This window comes from Crinia signifera, chromosome 11 (genome assembly GCF_055691185.1).
Source record: "Crinia signifera chromosome 11, ASM5569118v1, whole genome shotgun sequence".
NCBI lineage: Eukaryota > Metazoa > Chordata > Amphibia > Anura > Myobatrachidae > Crinia > Crinia signifera.
Genome location: NC_139227.1, coordinates 16,648,488 through 16,671,945, shown reverse-complemented (window position 1 = coordinate 16,671,945; position 23,458 = coordinate 16,648,488). Strand labels below are relative to the sequence as shown.

Here is a 23,458-nt window from a genome sequence, read left to right as displayed (position 1 = left end):
GGCAGCAGTGTAAGAGGGTGGGAGGCAACGGGAGAGGTAGAAATTATGAAAATAATAAAAGAAGATATATAAATATCTTCTTTTATTATTTTCATCATTATGACAGGGAGGCACTGCCTCCCCTGCCTCCCCTGATTGCACGTCCCTGGTTCCCGCGGTAATCAGGACTGTTGGGAGGTATGACTATAATCCAGGGTTGCTGACCCTCCCGGAATTACCGGGAGTCTCCCGAAAATCGGGTCCCCCTCCTGGCCCCCCGGAAGGGTGGGCAACCCTCCCGGAATCAAGGGTACCCCCCACTGAGCCCCCCGATCGCGGCATTTAAATGCCGCAATCCGCGGGTCTCAGAGGAGGGGGCGGTGCTAAAATGACACACTCGTGTCATTTTAGACCCGCCCCCTCCATGGAGATCACTGATTTAGACTATTTCCCGTAATGGGGGTAGGGCTTAATGACTGGCTTCTCCCGGAGAGGAAAATTTGTAAATCGGCAACCCTGCTATAATCTCCCTGAAACAAGTTTTCAAATGTAGGCAAGTATGTGTTATGTGTAGGCGTGAATGAGATATACAGATATATGAGATATATTCTCTTTAATGAGAAACTTCTGCTACAGTATATTAATAATCACACACTAATTAGTAGATAATCCAATTACTTGCAGGTAGGTTACACCACGTGATGTGACACACCGGAAATTGTAGTTATTAGGTTTACCAGGTAACTGTCCTGCAGTACCAGTAAGCAACCACTAGATGTCTCCCTCAGCTGCTCCTAGCGCTCACACGGGCTGACATGAAGCAGGGCCAATTAAAGAGACACACCCTTCCTGTAATCCGGGCTACACCTCCCGGTAACCCCTTCCCTGCCGCCCTGTGCTGCTTCTGTGCTGTCAGCGGGCGCTGCTCTCTGGGCTCCGGGCGGCAGGGGAACAGTTAACAGTTCTCGGTGTCATTGAGAGAGCTCCTAGCTGTGACCCCTCGCCTACCCCAGCAGCAGCAGCAGCAGCGGGCGGGTAACATACAGGAAGCGGGCGCAGAGGTCTCCGCACTACACACACGGTAATCACAGGCTCAGTATGTGCTGCCAAAGGCAGGGATTAATCAATGGGTGACCGCGATCACATGCCAAGCACTGTGTCATTTACTCCATACAAATACATATACGGTGATAGGCAGCTGCTACCAGTGCATCACATGCTCCAAAATCATTATATATATATATATATATATATATATATGTCACACAAGATGTACTTTACACAATCATCTCCACCACACACCCATGAATCGAATGGGTGTTTATAATAATATTGTTTATTGTTTACCTGCTAGTTGTTCGTTTTGCGATACTGCCAATATCGTTTACGATATAATCGGTGCTGCATATCATACACTGGGGCAGATGTATTATAGCAGCGTTTATCGCGCCGCTATATTACTTCCTGCTGCACCTCATTAGCGAAGCAGGAGGGGAGACCGACAGGATGTATTAACATCTTGTCTGCCGAATCGGGGGGGCACTAACTCCCCCCTCCGGCGATGTCCCCTCCTGGAGATAGCGCATCAATTTACACTGATGCGCTATTCTTTTCCCCCAGCCGGCTGCACTGGGCATGCGCAGGATCTCACTAATCACGCGAGATCCCCAGCGCAGCCCAGAGCTAACAGCAGGGACAGCACTGTCCCTGCTGTTACGATAGGGCTTCGCCAAGCCAGCATCGGGCGGAACGGTCAGCGATGTTCCGTTCATACATGCATCCTGCTGTCATATAGATAGCAGCGCCGATATGGACAGGGGCGCGTAGTGTAGCCCCAGTCTAAAGCTGGGCACAGGCCTGAACGATGGTGCGACTCAACAATGCTTTGTAACAATATACTACATCACTGCGCACACGTAATGATCCGCAGTAGGACAACGCAATGTAGCTTTACTTTATGTAACGGTTTTTGTGACCCAGCGCAGTGAATATTTAATGAGTGCTCATTAAATATTCACTGCGCTTCACCCCCGCTCCGCCCCCCCCCCCCCCCCCCCCGCACGCCGGTTAACATCCTCCCCACCCCCCCAGGGCTAACAAACCCCCCGTGCAGCCGGTACCTCCTGCGACGCGTTGAGGATCCCGGCAGTATGGACGGATGCATTGCACTTGTAAAAAAAAAAGTGTCTTTTGGAAAATGGCTGCCCCATACGAAAGACAGTTTTTTTAAACGGGCTTTCCTATGGGGCAGCCATTTTCCGAAAGACACTTTTTTTTTACAAGTGCAATGCATCCGTCCATACTGCCGGGATCCTCAACGTGTCGCAGGATGTACCGGCTGAACGGGGGGGGGTTCCTTAAAAACATTGGGGAAGGGGGGTCCTTTAACACATGGGGGTTGTGTGTGTGTGTGTTAACCCGCAGGGGGGGGGGGGGGGGGGGGGGCGGTTGTGTGTGTGTGTTAACGGGGGGATGGGGGTGCGGTTGTGTGTGTGTTAACCCGGGGGGGGGGGGCACTGAAGACCGCACTGGCTTTGACCCTGTTTTTGGAAAGCTTCCAAAAACGGGTCTGCCAGTGTCAAAAAAACGCCACTTAAACGGTAATATCCCGTTTAAGAGATGCGGTGTGAAAGGGGTTTTACCTGGCAGACCCGTTTTTGGAAACGTTTTCAAATACAGGGTCAGAGCCAGTTATGCGGTCTGAAAGCAGCATTACTGTATCTGCTATTCCAGCCCCTGTTACCACCAGCATACACATTTGTACATTTATTGTGCAGAGAATCTTGTTCTAATTACTGATTACTTTTCTGTATTTGTCTTCCAGAAGAAATGGGGTCTTTTTTCTCTAGAGCTATGGACGACAATATGAAAAAGCAACAGGAATTCATGTTGATGAACTCGCAACTTCAGGTGACTTATTCTGCTGTTTAATAAATAGAACAACCACATATACTCTAGAACAGGGGAGACCAAACCTGTCCTCAAGATCTACCAACAGTTCATGTATCTCAGGCAACCTGTGGATCTATAGTAGGAATGAAAATGTGACAGTTAGTAATGACTACAGCTGTGCACCAGCTAGGTGATCTGGGGAATGTGAGAGTTAGTAATGACTACAGCTGTGCACCAGCTAGGTGATCTGGGGATTGTGACAGTTAGTAATGACTACAGCTGTGCACCAGCTAGGTGATCTGGGGATTGTGACAGTTAGTAATGACTACAGCTGTGCACCAGCTAGGTGATCTGGGGAATGTGACAGTTAGTAATGACTACAGCTGTGCACCAGCTAGGTGATCTGGGGAATGTGACAGTTAGTAATGACTACAGCTGTGCACCAGCTAGGTGATCTGGGGAATGTGAGAGTTAGTAATGACTACAGCTGTGCACCAGCTAGGTGATCTGGGGAATGTGACAGTTAGTAATGACTACAGCTGTGCACCAGCTAGGTGATCTGGGGAATGTGACAGTTAGTAATGACTACAGCTGTGCACCAGCTAGGTGATCTGGGGAATGTGACAGTTAGTAATGACTACAGCTGTGCACCAGCTAGGGAGTCTGGGAAATGTGACAGTTAGTAATAACTACAGCTGTGCACCAGCTAGGTGATCTGGGGAATGTGACAGTTAGTAATAACTACAGCTGTGCACCAGCTAGGTGATCTGGGGAATGTGACAGTTAGTAATGACTACAGCTGTGCACCAGCTAGGGAGTCTGGGAAATGTGACAGTTAGTAATAACTACAGCTGTGCACCAGCTAGGTGATCTGGGGAATGTGACAGTTAGTAATGACTACAGCTGTGCACCAGCTAGGTGATCTGCGGAATGTGACAGTTAGTAATGACTACAGCTGTGCACCAGCTAGGTGATCTAGTATCTTATTGGTTGCCCATAGCAACATCCCATCTGAAATACAGCTCCCATCTTAGTAAATTAAGGGTACTTGTGAGTTATCCGGGCGTCCGATTTTGTACTTACGATTTGCATGCGATTTGCATGCGATATCGCATACGATATCGCATACGATATCGGATCCGATTTGCGATTTACATGCGATTTACATGCGATTTAGCATGCGATTTGCATCAGATTTGCTATTCATTTCATTACCCCACTATCCCCAAAGTGTGTCTATCAACGTGAACCCGAAGCGTGGCGAGCGCAGCGAGCCCGCGAGGGGCGGCGGTACGCGTCCTCCGACCTTTTCATGCCCTACTATCCACTAGGGCGTGGAGTGAGAATAGAATAGTGTGGCGAGCGCAGCGAGCCACCGAGCCCGAAGCGTGGCGAGCGGACGCGGACACCTGTGAAGCCCGCAAGGGCACGCGGATACCTGTGAAGGTGTCCGCGTCCCCTCGCGGGGCTCGCTGCGCTCGCCACGCTTCGGGCTCGGTGGCTCGCTGCGCTCGCCACACTATTCTATTCTCACTCCACGCCCTAGTGGATAGTAGGGCATGAAAAGGTCGGAGGACGCGTACCGCCGCCCCTCGCGGGCTCGCTGCGCTCGCCACGCTTCGGGTTCACGTTGATAGACACACTTTGGGGATAGTGGGGTAATGAAATGAATAGCAAATCGGTACTTGTGAGGCTCCCGATTTTGTACTTACGATTTGCATGCGATTTGCATGCGATATCGCATACGATATCGCATACGATATCGGATCCAAAATCGGACGCCCAGATAACTCACAAGTACCAAATTAAGTCCTATTGGGAGAAATGTGCTATTTAAATAACTATTATTATTACAACTTGAGTATCCCTTCTTCGGATATCTGTTATCCTAATTATTCTGAAAACCACAGTTTCCGGAATATTTTTTTGTTTCTGTTTTTTTTTTTTCCGAAAAGCCCTACTGGGGACATGATATGTAACTGGCACTACTGGGGACATGATATGTAACTGGCACTACTGGGGACATGATATGTAACTGGCACCACTGGGGACATGATATGTAACTGGCACTACTGGGGACATGATATGTAACTGGCACTACTGGGGACATGATATGTAACTGGCACTACTGGGGACATGATATGTAACTGGCACTACTGGGGACAAGATATGTAACTGGCACTACTGGGGACATGATATGTAACTGGCACTACTGGGGACATGATATGTAACTGGCACTACTGGGGACAAGATATGTAACTGGCACTACTGGGGACAAGATATGTAACTGGCACTACTGGGGACAAGATATGTAACTGGCACTACTGGGGACATGATATGTAACTGGCACTACTGGGGACATGATATGTAACTGGCACTACTGGGGACATGATATGTAACTGGCACTACTGGGGACATGATATGTAACTGGCACTACTGGGGGACATGATATGTAACTGGCACTACTGGGGGACATGATATGTAACTGGCACTACTGGGGGACATGATATGTAACTGGCACTACTGAGGACATGATATGTAACTGGCACTACTGGGGACATGATATGTAACTGGCACTACTGGGGACATGATATGTAACTGGCACTACTGGGGGACATGATATGTAACTGGCACTACTGGGGGACATGATATGTAACTGGCACTACTGGGGGACATGATATGTAACTGGCACTACTGGGGACATTATATGTAACTGGCACTACTGGGGACATGATATGTAACTGGCACTACTGGGGACATGATATGTAACTGGCACAACTGGGGGACATGATATGTAACTGGCACTACTGGGGGACATGATATGTAACTGGCACTACTGGGGACATGATATGTAACTGGCACTACTGGGGACATGATATGTAACTGGCACTACTGGGGGACATGATATGTAACTGGCACTACTGGGGGACATAATATGTAACTGGCACTACTGGGGGACATAATATGTAACTGGCACTACTAGGGACACGATATGTAACTGGCACTACAGGGGGACACGATATGTAACTGGCGCTACTGGGACATGATATGTAACTGGCGCTACTGGGGACATGATATGTAACTAACAATACTGAGGACATGATATGTAACTGACACTACTGGGGACATGATATGTAACTGACACTACTGGGGACATGATATGTAACTGGCAGTACTGGGGACATGATATGTAACTGGCACTACTAGGGACATGATATGTAACTGGCACTACTGGGGGACATGATATGTAACTGGCACAACTGGGGGACATGATATGTAACTGGCACTACTGGGGGACATGATATGTAACTGGCACTACTGGGGACATGATATGTAACTGGCACTACTGGGGACATGATATGTAACTGGCACTACTGGGGGACATGATATGTAACTGGCACTACTGGGGGACATAATATGTAACTGGCACTACTGGGGGACATGATATGTAACTGGCACTACTAGGGACATGATATGTAACTGGCACTACTGGGGGACATGATATGTAACTGGCACTACTGAGGACATGATATGTAACTGGCACTACTGGGGACATTTATGTAACTGACACTACTGGGGACATGATATGTAACTGGCACTACTGGGGACATGATATGTAACTGGCACTACAGGGGGACACGATATGTAACTGGCGCTACTGGGGACATGATATGTAACTGGCGCTACTGGGGACATGATATGTAACTAACAATACTGAGGACATGATATGTAACTGACACTACTGGGGACATGATATGTAACTGACACTACTGGGGACATGATATGTAACTGGCAGTACTGGGGACATGATATGTAACTGGCACTACTGGGGACATGATATGTAACTGGCACTACTGGGGGACATGATATGTTACTGGCACTACTGGGGGACATGATATGTAACTGGCACTACTGGGGACATGATATGTAACTGACACTACTGGGGGACATGATATGTAACTGGCTGGCACCTTCATTGCCTCTCGTAGTTAAGCCTCTGCAAATGGACTCTGCCCTCAAGATATCTTATTGGAATATAAAAATATTCCAAAATACGGAATAATCGAAAATTCTTCTGGTCCCGAGCATTTTGGATAAGGGATATTCATTTTATTATTATTATTATTATTATTATTATTATTACTTCTGCTCTTCTAGACTGCTTGGCCTTACTGCTCCAGTGCAGAAACATATAATTTGTTGGCATTGTATTCCTGCTAATACACAAGTACCAAAAAATGTCATTACTCTGCATGTACAAATCACCCAGGATTTAGCTAACTCGATTGCCGACAGATGAATGAGCAAATGATGGTAAAATAAAGTCTTTCTGAAGGCAGGGAAATGGTATTCTCTCTCCTGTAACAGAGTTTGGCTTTTGCGGTGTTTCCTTCTGCAGTTGGAGAGGCAGCTCCAGATGCAGAACCTAATGCGGGAAAAGCAGGTGGCCATGCAGATCGCCTGGACACGGGAGTTCCTGAAGTATTATGGGACTTTCTTCAGTTTGGCAGCTCTCGGATTGACAGTGGGGTTTGTCATTTTATTTTCTCAATATTATTATCTGTGTATTTATTTATTTATGAGGAAATAAATGAAAGCTTAATACGGTGGCTCCCAAACTGGGTGCTTTGGGTTAGTGGTCCATGACCAGATCAAATTATTTATGGTCGAAATGATAGGCAAATCGGGTAATAGTGGCTGCCAATCATAAAACCTGTGGGCAATCAGCAGCGCAACAGGTAGGCACAAAATTAAATGAATTTAATATTTTTTCCAAGTTTATAAAAAAAAAAAAAAACTTTTTGGTTTCCTGTTGATTCATCATTAGAAATAAATACTTTGCGGAAGACATTGCCAAATAATGGTCATTTTAGTAATGGGAATGAATAGATTTATGCTGCCCATACACTTGTGAGATATTGTATACAATCCTTCGATTTCGACCTCATCTGGCCGAGAAATGGAATGTATGCACAAAATGCGTACCATTCGACGCGACAAAATGTACCATTCGACGCGACACGCCGCTCGAATGACGCGTCTCACGGTTTTATGTGCTGCACATCATTTTTCTCGAATTGTTTGTGTGGTCGAATGCTGTTTTGTGCACATGCGATTTTTCTAAACAGCGACGTGCGATTCTTGAAGAGTTATGGTCACTTCCTGGCCCCTCCACTTCCCGCCAAATTTTTTTTTATCGAACGGTGCATTCGACGAATCGCATGATCGAATGCAATAAAATGCTATTGTGCAATTTATCGAATGGTGAGCTTCCAGGGAAACCCGAGATCGAATCCAATGCAATCGCACATATGTATGGGATGGGCAGCATTAGTTTTAAGAATGTAATTCCTCTCTTCCACCACTAGATGTCTCCAGAATATCTTGGTACAGTGGTTCCCAAACTGTTTTGAATCACGGCACCCTGTAGTATCATTTTGTTTTTCACGGCCCCCCTAGGATAAAAAAATGTTTCTTATTGAGAAATTTAGAAAAAAAAATTAAATTGTGTTTATATGTCATCCTTAGGTTTAATTATGAGGTTAGGGACACAATTCCCTTATGTTTGTTCACATAGTTTATGATTGACAGCCACCTGCACTGGTTTTGACTATTACAAAGACTAAATAATTTGCATTGCTCCTGAACCCCCAACCTGAGGCACCCCTGCAAGGGTCTCGCGGCACCCCAGGGTGCCTAGGCACACATTTTGGGAACCACTGTCTTGGTAAACGTAGCGAAGAGTGAAATTCTGTAGAAGAAGGAGCAGTTTATTTTTAAACTTTGATCACATGACACTGTTAATAGTGTAATTGGTCACTTTTAGGAGTGCACTGACAAGTGACGCATGCCGCAGTCAGAATCCATTCCAGGGTTCATACTACACACACGCGTGTTCATCAGAGCAAATACAGCTGGGTTCACCAAGTAATGTGCACAGATGACATGAGCTGCAGTATATCCACATGAAAGTGTCATGTGTGCAGGTCCCTCCGCCTGTCAGCCAGCATTTTTCCTCTGAGCGCGCAACCATGCATTGGGATTTCTGCAGCCGTCTTAATTGATATCCCGCTATCATCTGCAGTTATCACGTGATGCAGGCCGGCCCAGTTGATTCTTTTATTACATAGCTTCCCTAGGAGGTATGCGGTCGCTTACAGATAGACTATATTAATACTGGCACATTTGTTAAACATTGGTGGTGCACTTATTTGTTTTGAGGATGTTGCTGCTGTTGTGCTTTTGCTTGTTTGCTGTTTTACCATTTTAGGCTGTTGCTGACCAGATCTGTAATGTTCTTTCTGTGTGTTTATGCAGGGCTATTAAACAGAAGAAGCCAGCTCTATTTGCCCCAATTATTCCATTGGGATTTGTTTTTACATACCAGTATGATATGGCATATGGTACCCTGATACAAAGAATGAAAGGTACATTTGTCTCTACATTTCTTACATTGTACAGTGTTTGTGGTTGATCACTTTGCAATTGATGATATTTTAAATTTTTTGTGTAAATAACTATCGGCCTCCTGCTCTTTAAGGTTTGATATTAGGGCAGTACAGATGGTGTAATGGTTAGCATTACTACCTCACAGCGCTGAGGCCATGGGTTTAATTGTGCGGAGTGTGGAGTTTGTATATTCTCCACGTACTTGCGTGGGTTTCCTCCGGGTACTCCGGTTTCCTCCCACAATCCAAAAATATACTGGTAGGCTAATTGGCTCCCAACAAAATTAACCCTAGAATGTCTGTGTGCGCGTGTACATGTGGTAGGGAGTATAGATTGTAAGCTCCACTGGGGCAGGGACTGATGTGAATGTTCAAATATTCTCTGTAAAGCGCTGCGGAATATGTGTGCGCTATATAAGAAACTGCTAATAAATATTATACTGAAGCTAATTGTTATGCAACATGTATGTACAGATGTGTCCTTATACATGTAGCCTCAATACACCTTGCTGTGTGACAGGCCTGGTGTGAGTGAGCTTCCAGGTCCTGTGCAACTCCAACCCCCGCACATGCTTTTGAAGCAGGGACAGCACCTTTCACACTGAACCCGGGATGACCCTGCATTTCTATGAGAATGTCATTAGAAATGGTCTTTAAGATTATGTCATTAGAGAGAGGGTGATGCCAGGATCTTCGCCATGTTATAGTATATCTGGGCATCCTTAACTGTGCCTGTAATCTGGTGCCGGATCGCCTCTTCCCCTCTAATGTTTAGAAGCTCCATCACCTCATCATTTGTCCAAGACATTCTTGGCTTTCTGGCTTGCAGGGGTTAAATAGCACTGCTGGGGTCGGTTGGGCCACGGAGCTGGCACAGTGTCTTCCTGCTCGCTGTGTGATGTCTCTGGAAATCCACAACAACAGGAAGGTGCCCTGCATAGCCAATCAGCATCAACAGAGGCAACACGGGAAGGAGGGACACGTCTCTGAGCCTTTCATACAAGCCAGTACCCTGGGAAGGTCCCGGGAGCAACCCTGGTAGCTAGCAGGGTTGAAATCCCGGGTCATCGTTCGGGATATTGGCCCGGGAACCTTTCACACCAGCACTAGACCTGGGTTGTTCCCAGGCCAACCCTGGAATTTTGGCTGGTGTGAAAGGGGGTACTAGTCGTGTGCTGAGTAATTTGCTAGATGACACTTGTATATTGTGGGCAGTGGGCCAAATGCATTAAGCGTCAAGTAGCCCCGCTCGCAATGCCTCGGGCACGGTACCCGCTACGCTCGGCACACATTTAATTCTCCTACCAGGCCCTAGTGAATGGTAGGGCATGAAATACCGCCTGTCGGCTTAAAAAACTGTGAAAAATCCAATGTCGACCATTTGACTGTCGACCTAGACACTGTCGAATGAATGACCTGTCAACCTAGAACCACGTTGACTTTTCCCCATGTCGACCTAATGGTGTCAACCTAACGACTGTCGACCACCATGCTGTAGACCAAATGACCGCATCCCGTCTCAGTAATAGCCTAATTATTGCTAAAACACTTGTCAGATAATATTATTAATTATTGTTGTTTACAATATGTTAACGCAATGTCTAAATTGTATACCTGGTTTGTCATTAAAGATGCTGTCCCATGAAAAATAATTGTGTTTAACATGCATAGTGCTTATTTTTTTCCTTAAGCTTCTGGTATTTATTATTCTGTTTTGTTTTACTAAAAACGACAACTCTTACGGTATAAAATGTATTTCCAGATTATTAAAAGCATTCTTGAGGAGCCGCTATGTTTGACGGTATTCCTGCTGAGCACATATATTGTACTGTATATGTTTCTCTACAATATGCTAATACTTGATTACTTTGATTTTTGTCTTAATTCCTTCTAGGTGGTGCTGAAGATATTATTGAAAATGAAAATCACTTCCTAGAGATTCCACAAGGTTTACCAACTTTCGAGTTAATTGAAAAAGCCAGAAGGGCTCAAAGAAAGTTCTTTGTGGACAAATAGAATGCGCGTTTCGTCTAACGGCTGCAGAAAGAAAGGGAACCGGGTAAACAGCCGACATGACACTTGATTGTCCGTCCAGTGCTCAGGCAGAATGTACACATTGCCTGGGTCCTAGTTGTCTTCCCTACTGGTACCCCGCGGTCACCAGTACACCTGCCGGTACCATGGGAGGTTACTTAATGAATGAAAAGCACCAAGCATTAGAATTTCTGGAACAAATTTAAATTTTTGGGGAAAAGTCCGTAATTAATATTGATCATAAAATTTTTATTTAAAACCAATATTAATAGTAATATACAGTAATTCTAACCTGCTGTTGGGTTAGTGGACTATTTATCTGCATTTTATACCTGTTTTTTTTTATTAAAGATGCAGTCACATGAAAGCAAAATGGTGTGTGCTATTATTTAGTCAGAGGGGCGTTGGGTTGCCCCGGTTCTCTGCATTCTTATTTACAACACAATTCCCCCTTTCCTTCTTCCTCAGCTGTCATGTAGATCACTGGTTCTCAACCTCGGCCCACATGACTCCCCAACAGTGCACGTTTTCCAGGTCTCCACACAGAATCACAAGTAAAATAATTAGCTCCACCTGTGGATCTTTTAAAATGTGTCGGTGAGTAATGAGTGCACCTGTGCACCTGCCGGGTGACCTAGAAAACGTGAACTACTGGGGTTACTTGAGGTTGAGAACCACTGATGCAGATGAGGGGATTGGTCTGATTCTGGTCAGGTGACTTTCCTACTTTCCTCAGGAACGATCTAGCGAGCTAAAATGCAGATGTCTTTCAGATAAGAGACTGCAACTGCCTCACCTAGATTTTTCATGTTCAAAAAGGCTTATGAGCAAGAAACCTTTTAAAGAATATACTTCACGTTAAACGGCTACTGAACTTGGTGTTTAAAAATATATATATATATATATATATATATATATATTGCATTGTGACTACACAAATATAACATAATGTGTGATAATCTGTACTGTCACACTTGCAACTGCAATGAAAGGCATATCCCATTAATACAGTAGGACATAATCTGATTTACACGGCCTTTGAGATAATGCAAAAGTGAAGCCATTCGTACTACAAGGACTGTCCCTATAAATGCATAACCTTCACATTGTTATCTCATTTCAGTAATGTTGCGTCAGTAATATTTGCCATTGCCCCAGGGACTGCCAGTTTTGCCTAGGGTGCTAGCAAGCCTTACACCGGCCCTGGGCATCACACTAGTAAAACAACATGTCTGTCAAAATATAACCTAACCAAAAAAAGGAACTGAAGTTTTACAGGTTTCCAGAGTATTCCCTATCATCGGGACACAGTGGGGTTTATTCTAGTTCATTCTTTCTGACAAAATCCTTCTTAGATGGACAAAACCATGTGCACTGCAGGGGGGCAGATGTAACATGTGCAGAGAGAATTAGATTTGGGTGAGTTATTTTGTTTCTGTGCAGGGAAAATACTGACTGCATGATTTTACACTTCAATATAGATCTCACTTTGAAGAAAAACCCCACCCAAATCTAATTCGGTACTTATGTAATATCTGGACTCCCGGTTTTCTTATGAGACCGTGTCCCCTCGCGGGGCTCGCTGCGCTCGCCACGCTTCGGGCACGGTGGCTCGCTGCGCTCGCCACACTATATAAAATCAACTCCATGCGTAGTTGGATAGTAGGGGTATGAAAAAATGGGGTGCATTTAACATGGGAGTCCAGATAATACATAAGTACCTCTAATTCTCTCTGCACAAGTTACATCTGCCCCACCTGCAGTGCACATGGTTTTGTCCATCTAAGAAGTATTTTGTCAGAAAGAATGGACTAGAATAACCCCCATTGTTCTGCAGACATCCACTGTGTGACCCAAGTAGGGGAATTGTATCATCCTTGTAAAGTGATCCAAACAACCAATCACCCTCACCCTGTCATTACAAAGACTGCGCTAGAAAATTGACAGTTATCACTCTCCAGTGCTGGATCCAATGACTGATCTCCAACAGAGAGAGATTTCACACTGATCCCTCCCCTGCAGGCTCCTTGCTCCTTCTCTCCTCTGACAGCAGACACTGGTGAATAATAAAATTATTATACAATATGTCCTACAGGTAATTGTGCTAGTTCCCGAGAGGCAACCAGAAGATAGAAACTCTCTAGGTGTGACAGTATTCCCTGTGCAGGGTTAGTGATGCCCAATATGTATTAAAGGCACAGAGCATTTAAGTATATATATATATATATATATACTCCTATGTGGGGCTAGACACACCCTTTAAACACCCCCCTAGACAGCTACTGTAATATCCGTGATTCTAGTTTTCAAAAGTAGGTACGTTTTCGGAGCGCACTATAGAGGATGACAGAGCACGTTTTGGGGGCATACTTTCAGGCGGATAACTGGGTAATCTGATGAAAGGAGGAAAGGACTCTTATAACTGTACAGCAGTGGCAAACGTAGGATTTTCAGAAGGGGGTTTCCAGAGGGGCGGAGCAAAGCACGGAGATGGACACTTAGGTGACCCAGTATATGCCGGGTCAGTTAAAATATTATAGATAGACCAAATGTATATAAATAATAATAATAATATAGAGATATATATATATATATATATATATATATATATATATATATATATATATACATATACATATATATACACACACACACACACACACATATATACACACACACACATATATACATACATACATACATACAGGGGCGTCAACAGCAGTGTAGACCCCTGGGCATAACACTGTATTGGGGCACCTACCGATCCTCCAGCAGTAGGGGTGGGGGAAGCTTTGATGTCCCCCGGGTGGTAGGGAGTATTATATCAACCGCTCAGCATGTAGGGCCTGGATCAGTAATTTCCACTAATTACCCCTTTACTGCACAGATGCTGGGAGATGGGGTGGGAGAAGGGGGCATTGAGATGAATGAAGGGGCCCTGATACATAACTTCCAGGGTGGTAGAGGATGTTTAATATGCAGAGGAGGGGTGTATAGTGGAGTGGGCTTATTCATAATTTTCTGGTGGGAGGACAGCTTGCTTGACTGCAGATATCTCCAGTTCCCAGAAATAGATTTCTTAGATTTTAATGAAATTAAAAACTAGAGAATCCCACCTACCAAATGGTATTGGGGACTAGGGGATCAGAGTTCAGGAGGCAGAGCAATCTGCCAACGAGTATATAAAACTACATACCAGGTGTGTGGAGCTGGAGCAGTAACCAGCTGCTGGAAGGCTGATATCTCTGGTTCTGGGAACAGTAGAGACAAGCTACTAGTGTCCATCAAAGGGGGAGAATCTCAGCTTTTAGAATATACCCTCAGAAAAACCTAAGTCAGAAAGAACCTGAAATATCTGACTGGCAAAAAGCAATTAACAGGCTTGGATAACCACTGCTTTGAAGTTAGATATCTCCGGTTCCCAAGGGCCGATTTTTAAAATTCTTGTACCCATGGAAAGAGGGGACCCTCAGCTTTCACCCTATGGCCCTTATACTCCTGGGGGGTTTCTGGGTACTCAGAAACCCCCCCTGCGTGCGCTACTGTACAGAGCACTAGTGCGGCAGATCCCTCCGATCTGACCGTGTTCACTGAATCGGGCAGATGGAATATGGATCCCTTTTACCTCTACACCAAACCCCCAGTTACCCAATATTCTTTTATCACATCACGTTTGGCTGGCTCCGGTACATGCTGAATGCAAACTGCAGCAAGGAACATGAAAGAGAACCCACGATGCAGGAAGAGAGTGAGATAATGTAGCACCGAGGAGGCGGGATCTCCGCACAGATCACAGAGTGCGCATCCATAATTCCACAGGAAACCACATACTTTCTGCAGGCGAGAATTGGAGAGAAGCTGTGGGAATGATATCTAGAGAATGGCAACGTGTTTGTAATTAGACTCATGTTATTTAAATGTTATCTTTTGTCTGATGTGTTTCCTGCACTGGGGCCTCGTCAGCTTTCATTATATCTAGTGTTCCCACTAGGCTGTTTTAGCGGGGCGCTGTGCCCTGCCCGATTTTCAAAGGGCAGGGCTAGCAGCGCCCCGCTAAAACAGCCTAGTGCCTGCCCTGGCTGTGTGCACGGGGAAGCGCAGCGCCGCCTTAGATGGCGATTCCCAGCGCTTCCCTGGCAGCACGGCAACTTCGGCGGGGCCGGGCCCGCCCTCTTTAGTGACGGCGGCCGGGCCCGCCCCCTTTAGTGACGGCGGCCGGGCCCACCCCCTTTAGTGACGGCGGCCGGGCCTGCCCCCTTTAGTGACGTTGCGGCCCGGACACGCCCCTTTTGCGACGTCGGCAGCCTGGGACCGCCCCCCCACGATCCACGACACTGCGAAGCGTAGCGAGCGGCGGCGGCGGAACGCGTCCTCCAACTTTTTCATACCCCCCACTATCCACGTCGGCGTGGAGTTGATTTTATATAGTGTGGGGAGCGCAGCGAGCCACCAAGCCCGAAGCGTGGCGAGTGCACGCAGAATACATGTAAAGTAATCCACGTCCGCTCGCCACACTTCAGGTTCGGAGGCTCGCTGCGCTCGCCACAATATATAAAATCAACTCCACGCCGACGTGGATAGTGGGGGGTATGAAAACGTCGGAGGACGCATTCCGCCACCCCTCGCGGGGCTGGCCATGCTTTGGGGTGGTGTGGATAGTGGGGGGGAGGTTGCGTAAAATGTCTTTTTAGGACATACAATGATATAATTGTATAGGTAATGTAATGGCATCGCACACCCAATAAAATCGCATGCGATTTTGAGGGAGGTGCGATGCGATGCAATGCGATGCGATATACAGATGGAGTATGGGCCATCCTTGCAGGGGATGGCGCTGGCGACGCCAGCCGCCATCCCCCGCCAGCGCCATATCGATGGCGATAAGGGGACGCGCTCGCACGAGTGGCGCGCGCGTCCCCTTCCGACGGCGCTTCCATCCGTTCCCCCGGGTCCCCCGCCGTCTGCCCGCACCCCCCCCCTAACCCCCCTAACCCTGTCCGTCTCCCTGAGGCGGAGACGGACAGGGTTTCCGTCGCGCTGGCGACGGAGACGCGCGTGCGCGTGAGACGTACGCGCGTCTCAGTATGTTCGTTGGCGAGGCTGCTGGCGGGTCGCCAGCAGGGACGTTCTGGAGATCCGCCAGCAAGGATGGCCCGTACTCCATCTGTAGTGGAGCACATTGAAAAAATTACAGAAAAAAATCGCATCGCATGACGCTATAATGAGAAATCATCTGTCGGGGTCCATCAAATGATTTCTTCTGCTAGCAGAGGCATGTGGGGGGGGATTGTGCTCTCATTACACATCCCTGTTACCGAGGGGTATCAGCTGTATCTGTTCTAAGGGTTGGGAACAGATTTACGTTATGAGACAACTATTCCTGTTGACACCCATGCATAAAGTAGCCAAATATTCCAGATCCCTCATCTGATAGATTTACATTTGGCAACAGACAGTTTCTGATGTAAAAAAAAAAAAAAAAGTAGGTTTTTAAATGATTTTCTACAACATTAGGAAAATGCTACAATTTGGGAGTAATGTTCTAGAGCAGGGGTGTCCAACCTTTCACCTTCCCTGGGCCACATCAGAAGTTGAAAATTTGGTTTGGGCCGCACATAAAATAAAATAACAGTAATGATACCTGATCATCCAAAAAAACATAGAAAACATAGTTAACATATTAAAATGAATATAAGTGGCATTACCAGGGGGCATTATGAATATAAGTGGCATTACCAGGGGGCATTATGAATATAATGCCCCCTGGTAATGCCACTTATATTCATAATGCCCCCTGTAGTGATCACTCACCACAGCTGTTGACACAGGGGATGAGTGCAGCAATTCACAAAGACACTGATGGTAGTGGGGGTATGAGAAGGCACCGCTGGCCTGGCTGCCTGCTCCTGCCGCCGCTGCCGCCACCCATCAGATCATCAACCAGCCCTGCGCGCTGCTGGGATGGATCAGTGGGGGAAGCGCCATCTCAGACGTCCTTCAGACCGTGGGAGCAGCTGAGTGCGCCTGCGCATTCGCACCAGTGCTCCCGCGGCCATTTTAGGTTTGGGAGAACTCGATGCTGGCCGCGGCCATCTTTACTTTGGGCACAGTGCCGCGGCCAGCACGGAGACGCTGCTGTGGGCGGACCAGGTAGTTGCCCTAAATATATTAAACTTAGAATTTCTTAAAATGCACTGGGCCGCATTACAACCCGACCTGGGCCGCATGCGGCCCGCGGGCCGCGGGTTGGACAAGCCTGTTCTAGAGGCAACTGTGCACAACTAGCCTCCACACTAGGAGAAAACCATTATATATTATGGCGTTTGATCACAGCCTTTATTTTCATGAATCTGACTGGAAGCCGGCTCCAGAAAATGCCTATGGATCGTAACCGCAATGGAGCCACAGATTGACTGACTGGAAGCCGGCATTTTGTAGTGGAATTCTGCTGTTTTCTGGGTGTAGTGAGAAAACGCAGGCGTGCCCAGCAGCTTTTGAGGAACCCATGCACTTTTGAGAATGTAAATACTTATTATTTATTACCAGTTATTTATATAGTGCACACATATTCCGCAGCGCTTTACAGACAATATTTGAACACACATCAGTCCCTGCCCCAGTGGAGCATACACTCTATATTCCCTACCACATGCACACGCGCACACAGACATTCTAGGGTTCATTTGTTGGGAGCCAATTAGCCTACCAGTATATTTTTGGATTGTGGGAGAAAACCGGAGCACCCGGAGGAAACCCACGCAAGTACGGGGAGAATATACAAACTCTGCACAGTTAGGGCCATGGTGGGGATAGAACCCATGACCTCAGTGCTGTGAGGCAGTAATGTAACTATTACACCATCCGTACTGCCCCGTATATATAACACATGGTGGGGATAGAACCCATGACCTCAGTAATGTAACCATTACACCGTCTGTACTGCCCTGTATATATAACACATGGTGGGAATAGAACCCATGACCTCAGTGCTGTGAGGCAGTAATGCTATAACCATTACACCGTCCGTACTGCCCCGTATATATAACACATGGTGGGGATAGAACCCATGACCTCAGCGCTGTGAGGCAGTAATGTAACCATTACACCATCCGTGCTGCCCCGTATATATAACACATGGTGGGAATGGAACCCATGACCTCAGCGCTGTGAGGCAGTAATGCTAACCATTACACCGTCCGTACTGCCCCATATATATAACACATGGTGGGGATAGAACCCATGACCACAGTGATGTGAGGCAGTAATGTAACCATTACACCATCCGAGAGAAACATTCAGAGTGTGAGAATCCTATAATAGACAGAAACCCTTCCACCAAAACAGAAGTGCCGGCATCCTTTGTATAGCTGCAGGCTATACAATGTCAGCAATGACCACTTCCAGCCTGGCTCAGTCACAGATAAATGGAAGCCTCCGCCCTTCTCACAACGGCACAGATGGCAAAAACTACTCAATGGTTCAGGATTCGCCTATGGATTTGTGAGCGGATTGCGATTAGCGATCCGTACGCAATTCTCTAGAAAGTTAGGAAGGGGATTTTCTCTTGCTGTCAGGGCGGTGGCTTTCTCCTCGCAGTCCTGAATTAGCCCTTGTGTCAGGAACCTGTGACAATTGAGTTATACAGTACATAAAGCTTGTATTACAGAACTATAATTTGTATACTAGCAGAATCTATTAAGACTTTTTACATCAGGGGCATCGAAACCGATTCATACCTGATTGTTCAAGTCCGAATTTGTCCCCGGTCCCCTATATGCGAATAATGTGCAAAGCCTGTGGCATTCGCTCACTGGTGGGTGGTAAGGTTGTGGACACAGAGGTCCACCCAATGTTTTATAGACACGCCCATATAAATTATGTGTACCCCAATGGTACCTCGCTCGGGTGGATGGTGTCACCCCGAATTCAGACGATAGCGGGCATTGTAATTATAGACTTACTTTTCAGAGCGAAGGCTGGAGAAAGAATGGTTTCTCCTCCTGCGGCCACATGGGAGCATACACAGACACTCGCATGCTAGTCCGAGGATTCTCTCGGCGGCGGGTGCGTGCATTCGGCGGGGTGGAGTTTACCTGCTCGTTAGGTAGCAAATGTATGGTCTTAATCAGGTCCTGTTCCATGGGCCAAATGCAGCCACCCATCTCCACCATTGCAGCCCTCTATCTGAACCACAGTTTGAAGCCATCAATCCATTGCTACACCCCTGCACCTCCAAATGAGAAGAGTTGTGTGTTCAAAAGCAGGCACAGCTGAGGTGGCATCCCCAGAGTGGAAGCAGCAGCCTGCTCCAGTATCCTCCCCTAAGGCTGGGTACCCAACATGTCGGTCAGGATACCTATCTGGGTGGGCGTTTAAATTTGCCCGCCCTCTTATGACATCAGCCCCCAACAGGTTGTGTCAGGATCATTCACAGACATATTGGGGGTACAAACCCTCAGATGGGCTCACAATATATTGTCCAATGTGTATCCAGTTTAAGGCAATCCCCAATTTTGCCTGGGGTATTCCAGACAGCAGCAGTCAGACACAGAGAAGACAGGAGTGGAGACTGCTTCTGTGGATAACAGGGATTATACCTAAGTTATCTTCTTTGTAAGTCTTCTCTCCATGAGAAGCTCTACTTCTGAAGTGCCCTAGGGTGTCTCCTCTCCAACATAGGGAACTGCTCATGTTTTGCAGATCCGCCATAAGTGGTCAGAGCTAATTGATGTAATCCAGTAATTAAGTCCTGCTCCTTCCCATGGCTCTTGTGGTTGCCAGTGAGTAACATACAATCCTGCCCACTTCTCTAGGATGCTGTCAGGATGCGGGAGAGCCACCTACTCTTCTGAGGCTGCGGAAAAATTCTCCAAAGATCGTAAGCTTCCTGCAGCTTCCGGGAGGGAGGCAAGCATGAATTATGCCATGAGGAAGATAGGGATCTGGTTGGGCTTATATCTGAGGGAGGATGGGCACTGGGAACTGTGTATCAGATGTAACGTGGCGGGTGTGTGCGTGAAGTGGTGGTGGGAAGAGCCCTCAGCCAGGATCACTGTTTAGGACGGCCATGGCACACCCTACACTGACTCTATTGACCTCGGGCAGGTGACCGTAGACTGTGGGTTGCTTGGCTTCTCCTGTAGTCGCCATGTTTGAAGGAGCGAGTTAAGCCTGCTCCAACCCAGATGCAACCAGGTCTTATGTAATGACAAGTCTATGACGACCACCAGAGATAGTGTCTGGAGGAGATCTAATCTATTAAAACAAATGGGGATCCAATCCTAGCGCTGAATTGAAATAGCAGCTGGTCTCCCTAGCAAGGTTAACGCCCAACCTTAATACACAGTAGAAACAGACATAGAAAGGGGTAACCAGCGCTGACTTTAGATAGGGTGAGCACTATCTGTAGAGGGGGGGTATTCAATTCCCTTCAGGTATTCCATGGAGTCTTCCAGGCCATATGTGAAGATTCCACTATACAGGGAAACCACTCGGAGGAGAACTTACATTAAAATTCTATTCTGGAGTGCACATAAGGGTTTCTTTACCACCGCTTCTTTTAGTAACAGCTTTACAGTGTGACAAGTACTCAACTTACAGTACTTTCGAGTTCTGCCACACGTTCACGTAAGGGTATCTTTCTCCAATGAGCTGCAGCCAAGTGTTGAAAGCATTTCACACACTTTATTCCAAACAGATGAATTTAAAATGACAAACAGGAAAAAAGTTCTCAAATGCGTGAAGAGAGATCAAACCCAGTGCGGGGACGGCTCCAAGCTGATGCGCAGTGAGCGTACTGCAGATATGACCGGGCTGTTGCTGCTTGTGAGCGTCTGTGTCCGTCAGAGGAAAGTCCCGCTTGGTTGTTCTCCTTCACTTTCTGGCAGGTCAATCATTGATTGACGCGGTGGTAAAGAAACCCTTATGTCCACTCCAGAATAGAATTTTAATGTAAGTTCTCCTCCGAATGGTTTCCAAGTATAGTGGAATCTTCACATATGGTCTGGAAGACTCCGTGGAATACCTGAAGGGAATTGAATACCCCCCTATTATTATTATTATTATAATTTTATTTATAAGGCGCCACAAGTGTTTCGCAGCGCCGTACAAAGGAACAATACAGGGAGACAAAACTTGGCATAACATTGAATAAATAACAAAAATACAGCACAAATAAAGAGCACCACAGTTCAATACACATTACAGCTTAAATGTAAGTAGTGAGGACCCAATCAACATACAACTAGAGGCTTGAGGCCAATGATGGAGATGAGTATGAAGATGGTCACTGAGTGTTGGGTAAAGGAGAGCTGTGAGTGAAATGTGAAGAGAAGTGGGCTTTGACAACAGGAGGGAAGAGGGCCCTACTCAGGAGGAGCTTACAATCTAGTAGGAAGGGGAGACAGACAGATTACAAGAGGTGCAAGCGAGTCGGTGGTGGTTAGATAGCAGGATGTAAACAGGCAAGGGGTCGGAGAACCAGCTGGTTTATGCAGTGGAAGGGTACGCTTTGATGAATAGGTGAGTTTTCAGTGCCCGTTTGAAGCTTTGCAAGGTCGGGGAGAGTCTAATGGAGCGAGGGAGTGCGTTCCACTGAAGGGGTGCAGCACGGGCAAAGTCCTGTACTCTAGCATGGGAAGCAGTGATCAGGGTGGAGGAGAGACGACAGTCGTCAGCTGACCGTAGAGGGCGGGAGGGTGTATGAATGGAGATGAGGTTAGAGATATATGGAGCAATGGAATTAGAGATGGCCCTGTATGTGAGTGTGAGGTGTTTGAAGAGGATTCTGTAGGGGAATGGGAGCCAGTGCAGATTTTGTTGAAGGGGAGTAGCAGAGTTAGAGCGACGGGAGAGGAAGATAAGCCTGCCTGCAGCATTGAGGACAGATTGGAGAGGAGCTAGTTGGGATTGAGCGAGGCCAGTGAGAAGAGCATTACAGTAGTCAAGCCGTGAGATGACTAATGAGTGGATGATCAGCTTAGTTGCACTCTGTGAGAGAAAGGGCCTGATGCGAGCAATGTTGCGTAACTGGAACCGGCAAGAATGGGCCAGGGCTTGGATGTGGGGTGCAAAGGAGAGGGAGGAGTCAAGAGTGACACCCAGGCAGCGGAGTTGGGGAACAGGGGAGATGATGGTGTTGTTAACAGTGATAGAGATATTAGTAGGGGGCATAGCTCTGGGTGGGGGAAAGATAATAAGTTCGGTTTTGTCCATATTCAGCTTCAGAAATCGCTCAGACATCCAGGTAGAGATGGCAGCGAGGCAGTTGGAAACTTGAGAGAAAACAGTGGGGGACAGATCAGGAGAGGAGAGGTAGATTTGGGTGTCATCTGCATAGAGGTGATATTGGAAGCCAAAGGAGTTAATGAGTGCACCCAGAGAGGAGGTGTACAGAGAGAACAGAATGGGGCCAAGGACGGAACCCTGAGGGACCCCGACAGGAAGGATAGAAGGTGGTGAGGTAGAGCCAGAGGCAGAGACTGAGAAGGAACTGTTGAAGAGGTAAGAGGAAAACCAGTTGAAGACTGTGCCAGAGAGGCCAATGTTTTGGAGTGTGTGGAGGAGGAGAGGGTGATCCAGAGTGTCAAAGGCAGCAGATAGGTCCAAAAGGATAAGCAGGGAGAAGTGACCCTTGGATTTGGCTGACAGCAGGTCATTGGTGACTTTCACTAGGGCAGTCTCAGTGGAGTGAAGTGGGCGAAAGCCAGATTGAAGGGGATCTAGGATGGAGTGGTCAGACAGGTAGCTGGTGAGACGCCTGTAAACCAGCCGTTCTAGTATTTTAGAGGCAAATGGGAGAAGAGAGATAGGGCGGTAGCTTGTGGGAGATAAAGGGTCCAGGTTAGGTTTTTTAAGAATAGGCGAGACCAGAGCGTGTTTGAAGGGTGAGGGAAAGATGCCAGTAGAAAGAGATAGGTTAAAGAGGTGAGCAAGGTGGGAACAGCCAGTGGGGGAGAGGGAGCTGAGGAGACGGGAGGGGAGAGGGTCCAAGGGACAGGTAGAGGGGGGAGAGGATGAGATGAGGGAGCGGACTTCCTCAGCTGTAGTAGGGCAGAAGGATGACAGAGTGGGGTAGTTGGTAGGGGAGGATGATTGGGGTGTAC

At 47.0% G+C, this 23,458-nt stretch overlaps 1 protein-coding gene across 2 annotated transcripts; it reads left to right on the top strand.

Annotated features, from left to right (window-relative positions):
* The first annotated feature begins 837 nt into the window (after positions 1 to 837).
* PLGRKT (plasminogen receptor with a C-terminal lysine) lies at positions 838 to 11,727 on the top strand. 2 transcript variants are annotated; one of them, XM_083163951.1, is made up of 5 exons: positions 838 to 1,060; positions 2,807 to 2,889; positions 7,271 to 7,401; positions 9,190 to 9,299; positions 11,215 to 11,727. In XM_083163951.1, the coding sequence occupies exons 2-5, from the start codon at positions 2,809 to 2,811 to the stop codon at positions 11,334 to 11,336; spliced, it is 444 nt and encodes a 147-aa protein (XP_083020077.1). In that variant the 5' UTR covers positions 838 to 1,060; positions 2,807 to 2,808; the 3' UTR covers positions 11,337 to 11,727. The 2 variants fall into 2 exon arrangements, with proteins under 2 accessions (XP_083020077.1, XP_083020076.1); XM_083163950.1 differs by having other exon boundaries at positions 840 to 1,060; positions 2,804 to 2,889.
* The last annotated feature ends 11,731 nt before the right edge of the window (positions 11,728 to 23,458 follow it).

Excerpts from the sequence above, each read along its gene's own strand:
- PLGRKT (XM_083163951.1), top strand. The coding sequence starts at position 2,809 with ATGGGGTCTTTTTTCTCTAGAGCTATGGACGACAATATGAAAAAGCAA. Across the intron at positions 2,890-7,270 it reads TGATGAACTCGCAACTTCAG|TTGGAGAGGCAGCTCCAGAT; the intron begins GTGACTTATTCT and ends TTCCTTCTGCAG. Across the intron at positions 7,402-9,189 it reads GCTCTCGGATTGACAGTGGG|GGCTATTAAACAGAAGAAGC; the intron begins GTTTGTCATTTT and ends GTGTTTATGCAG.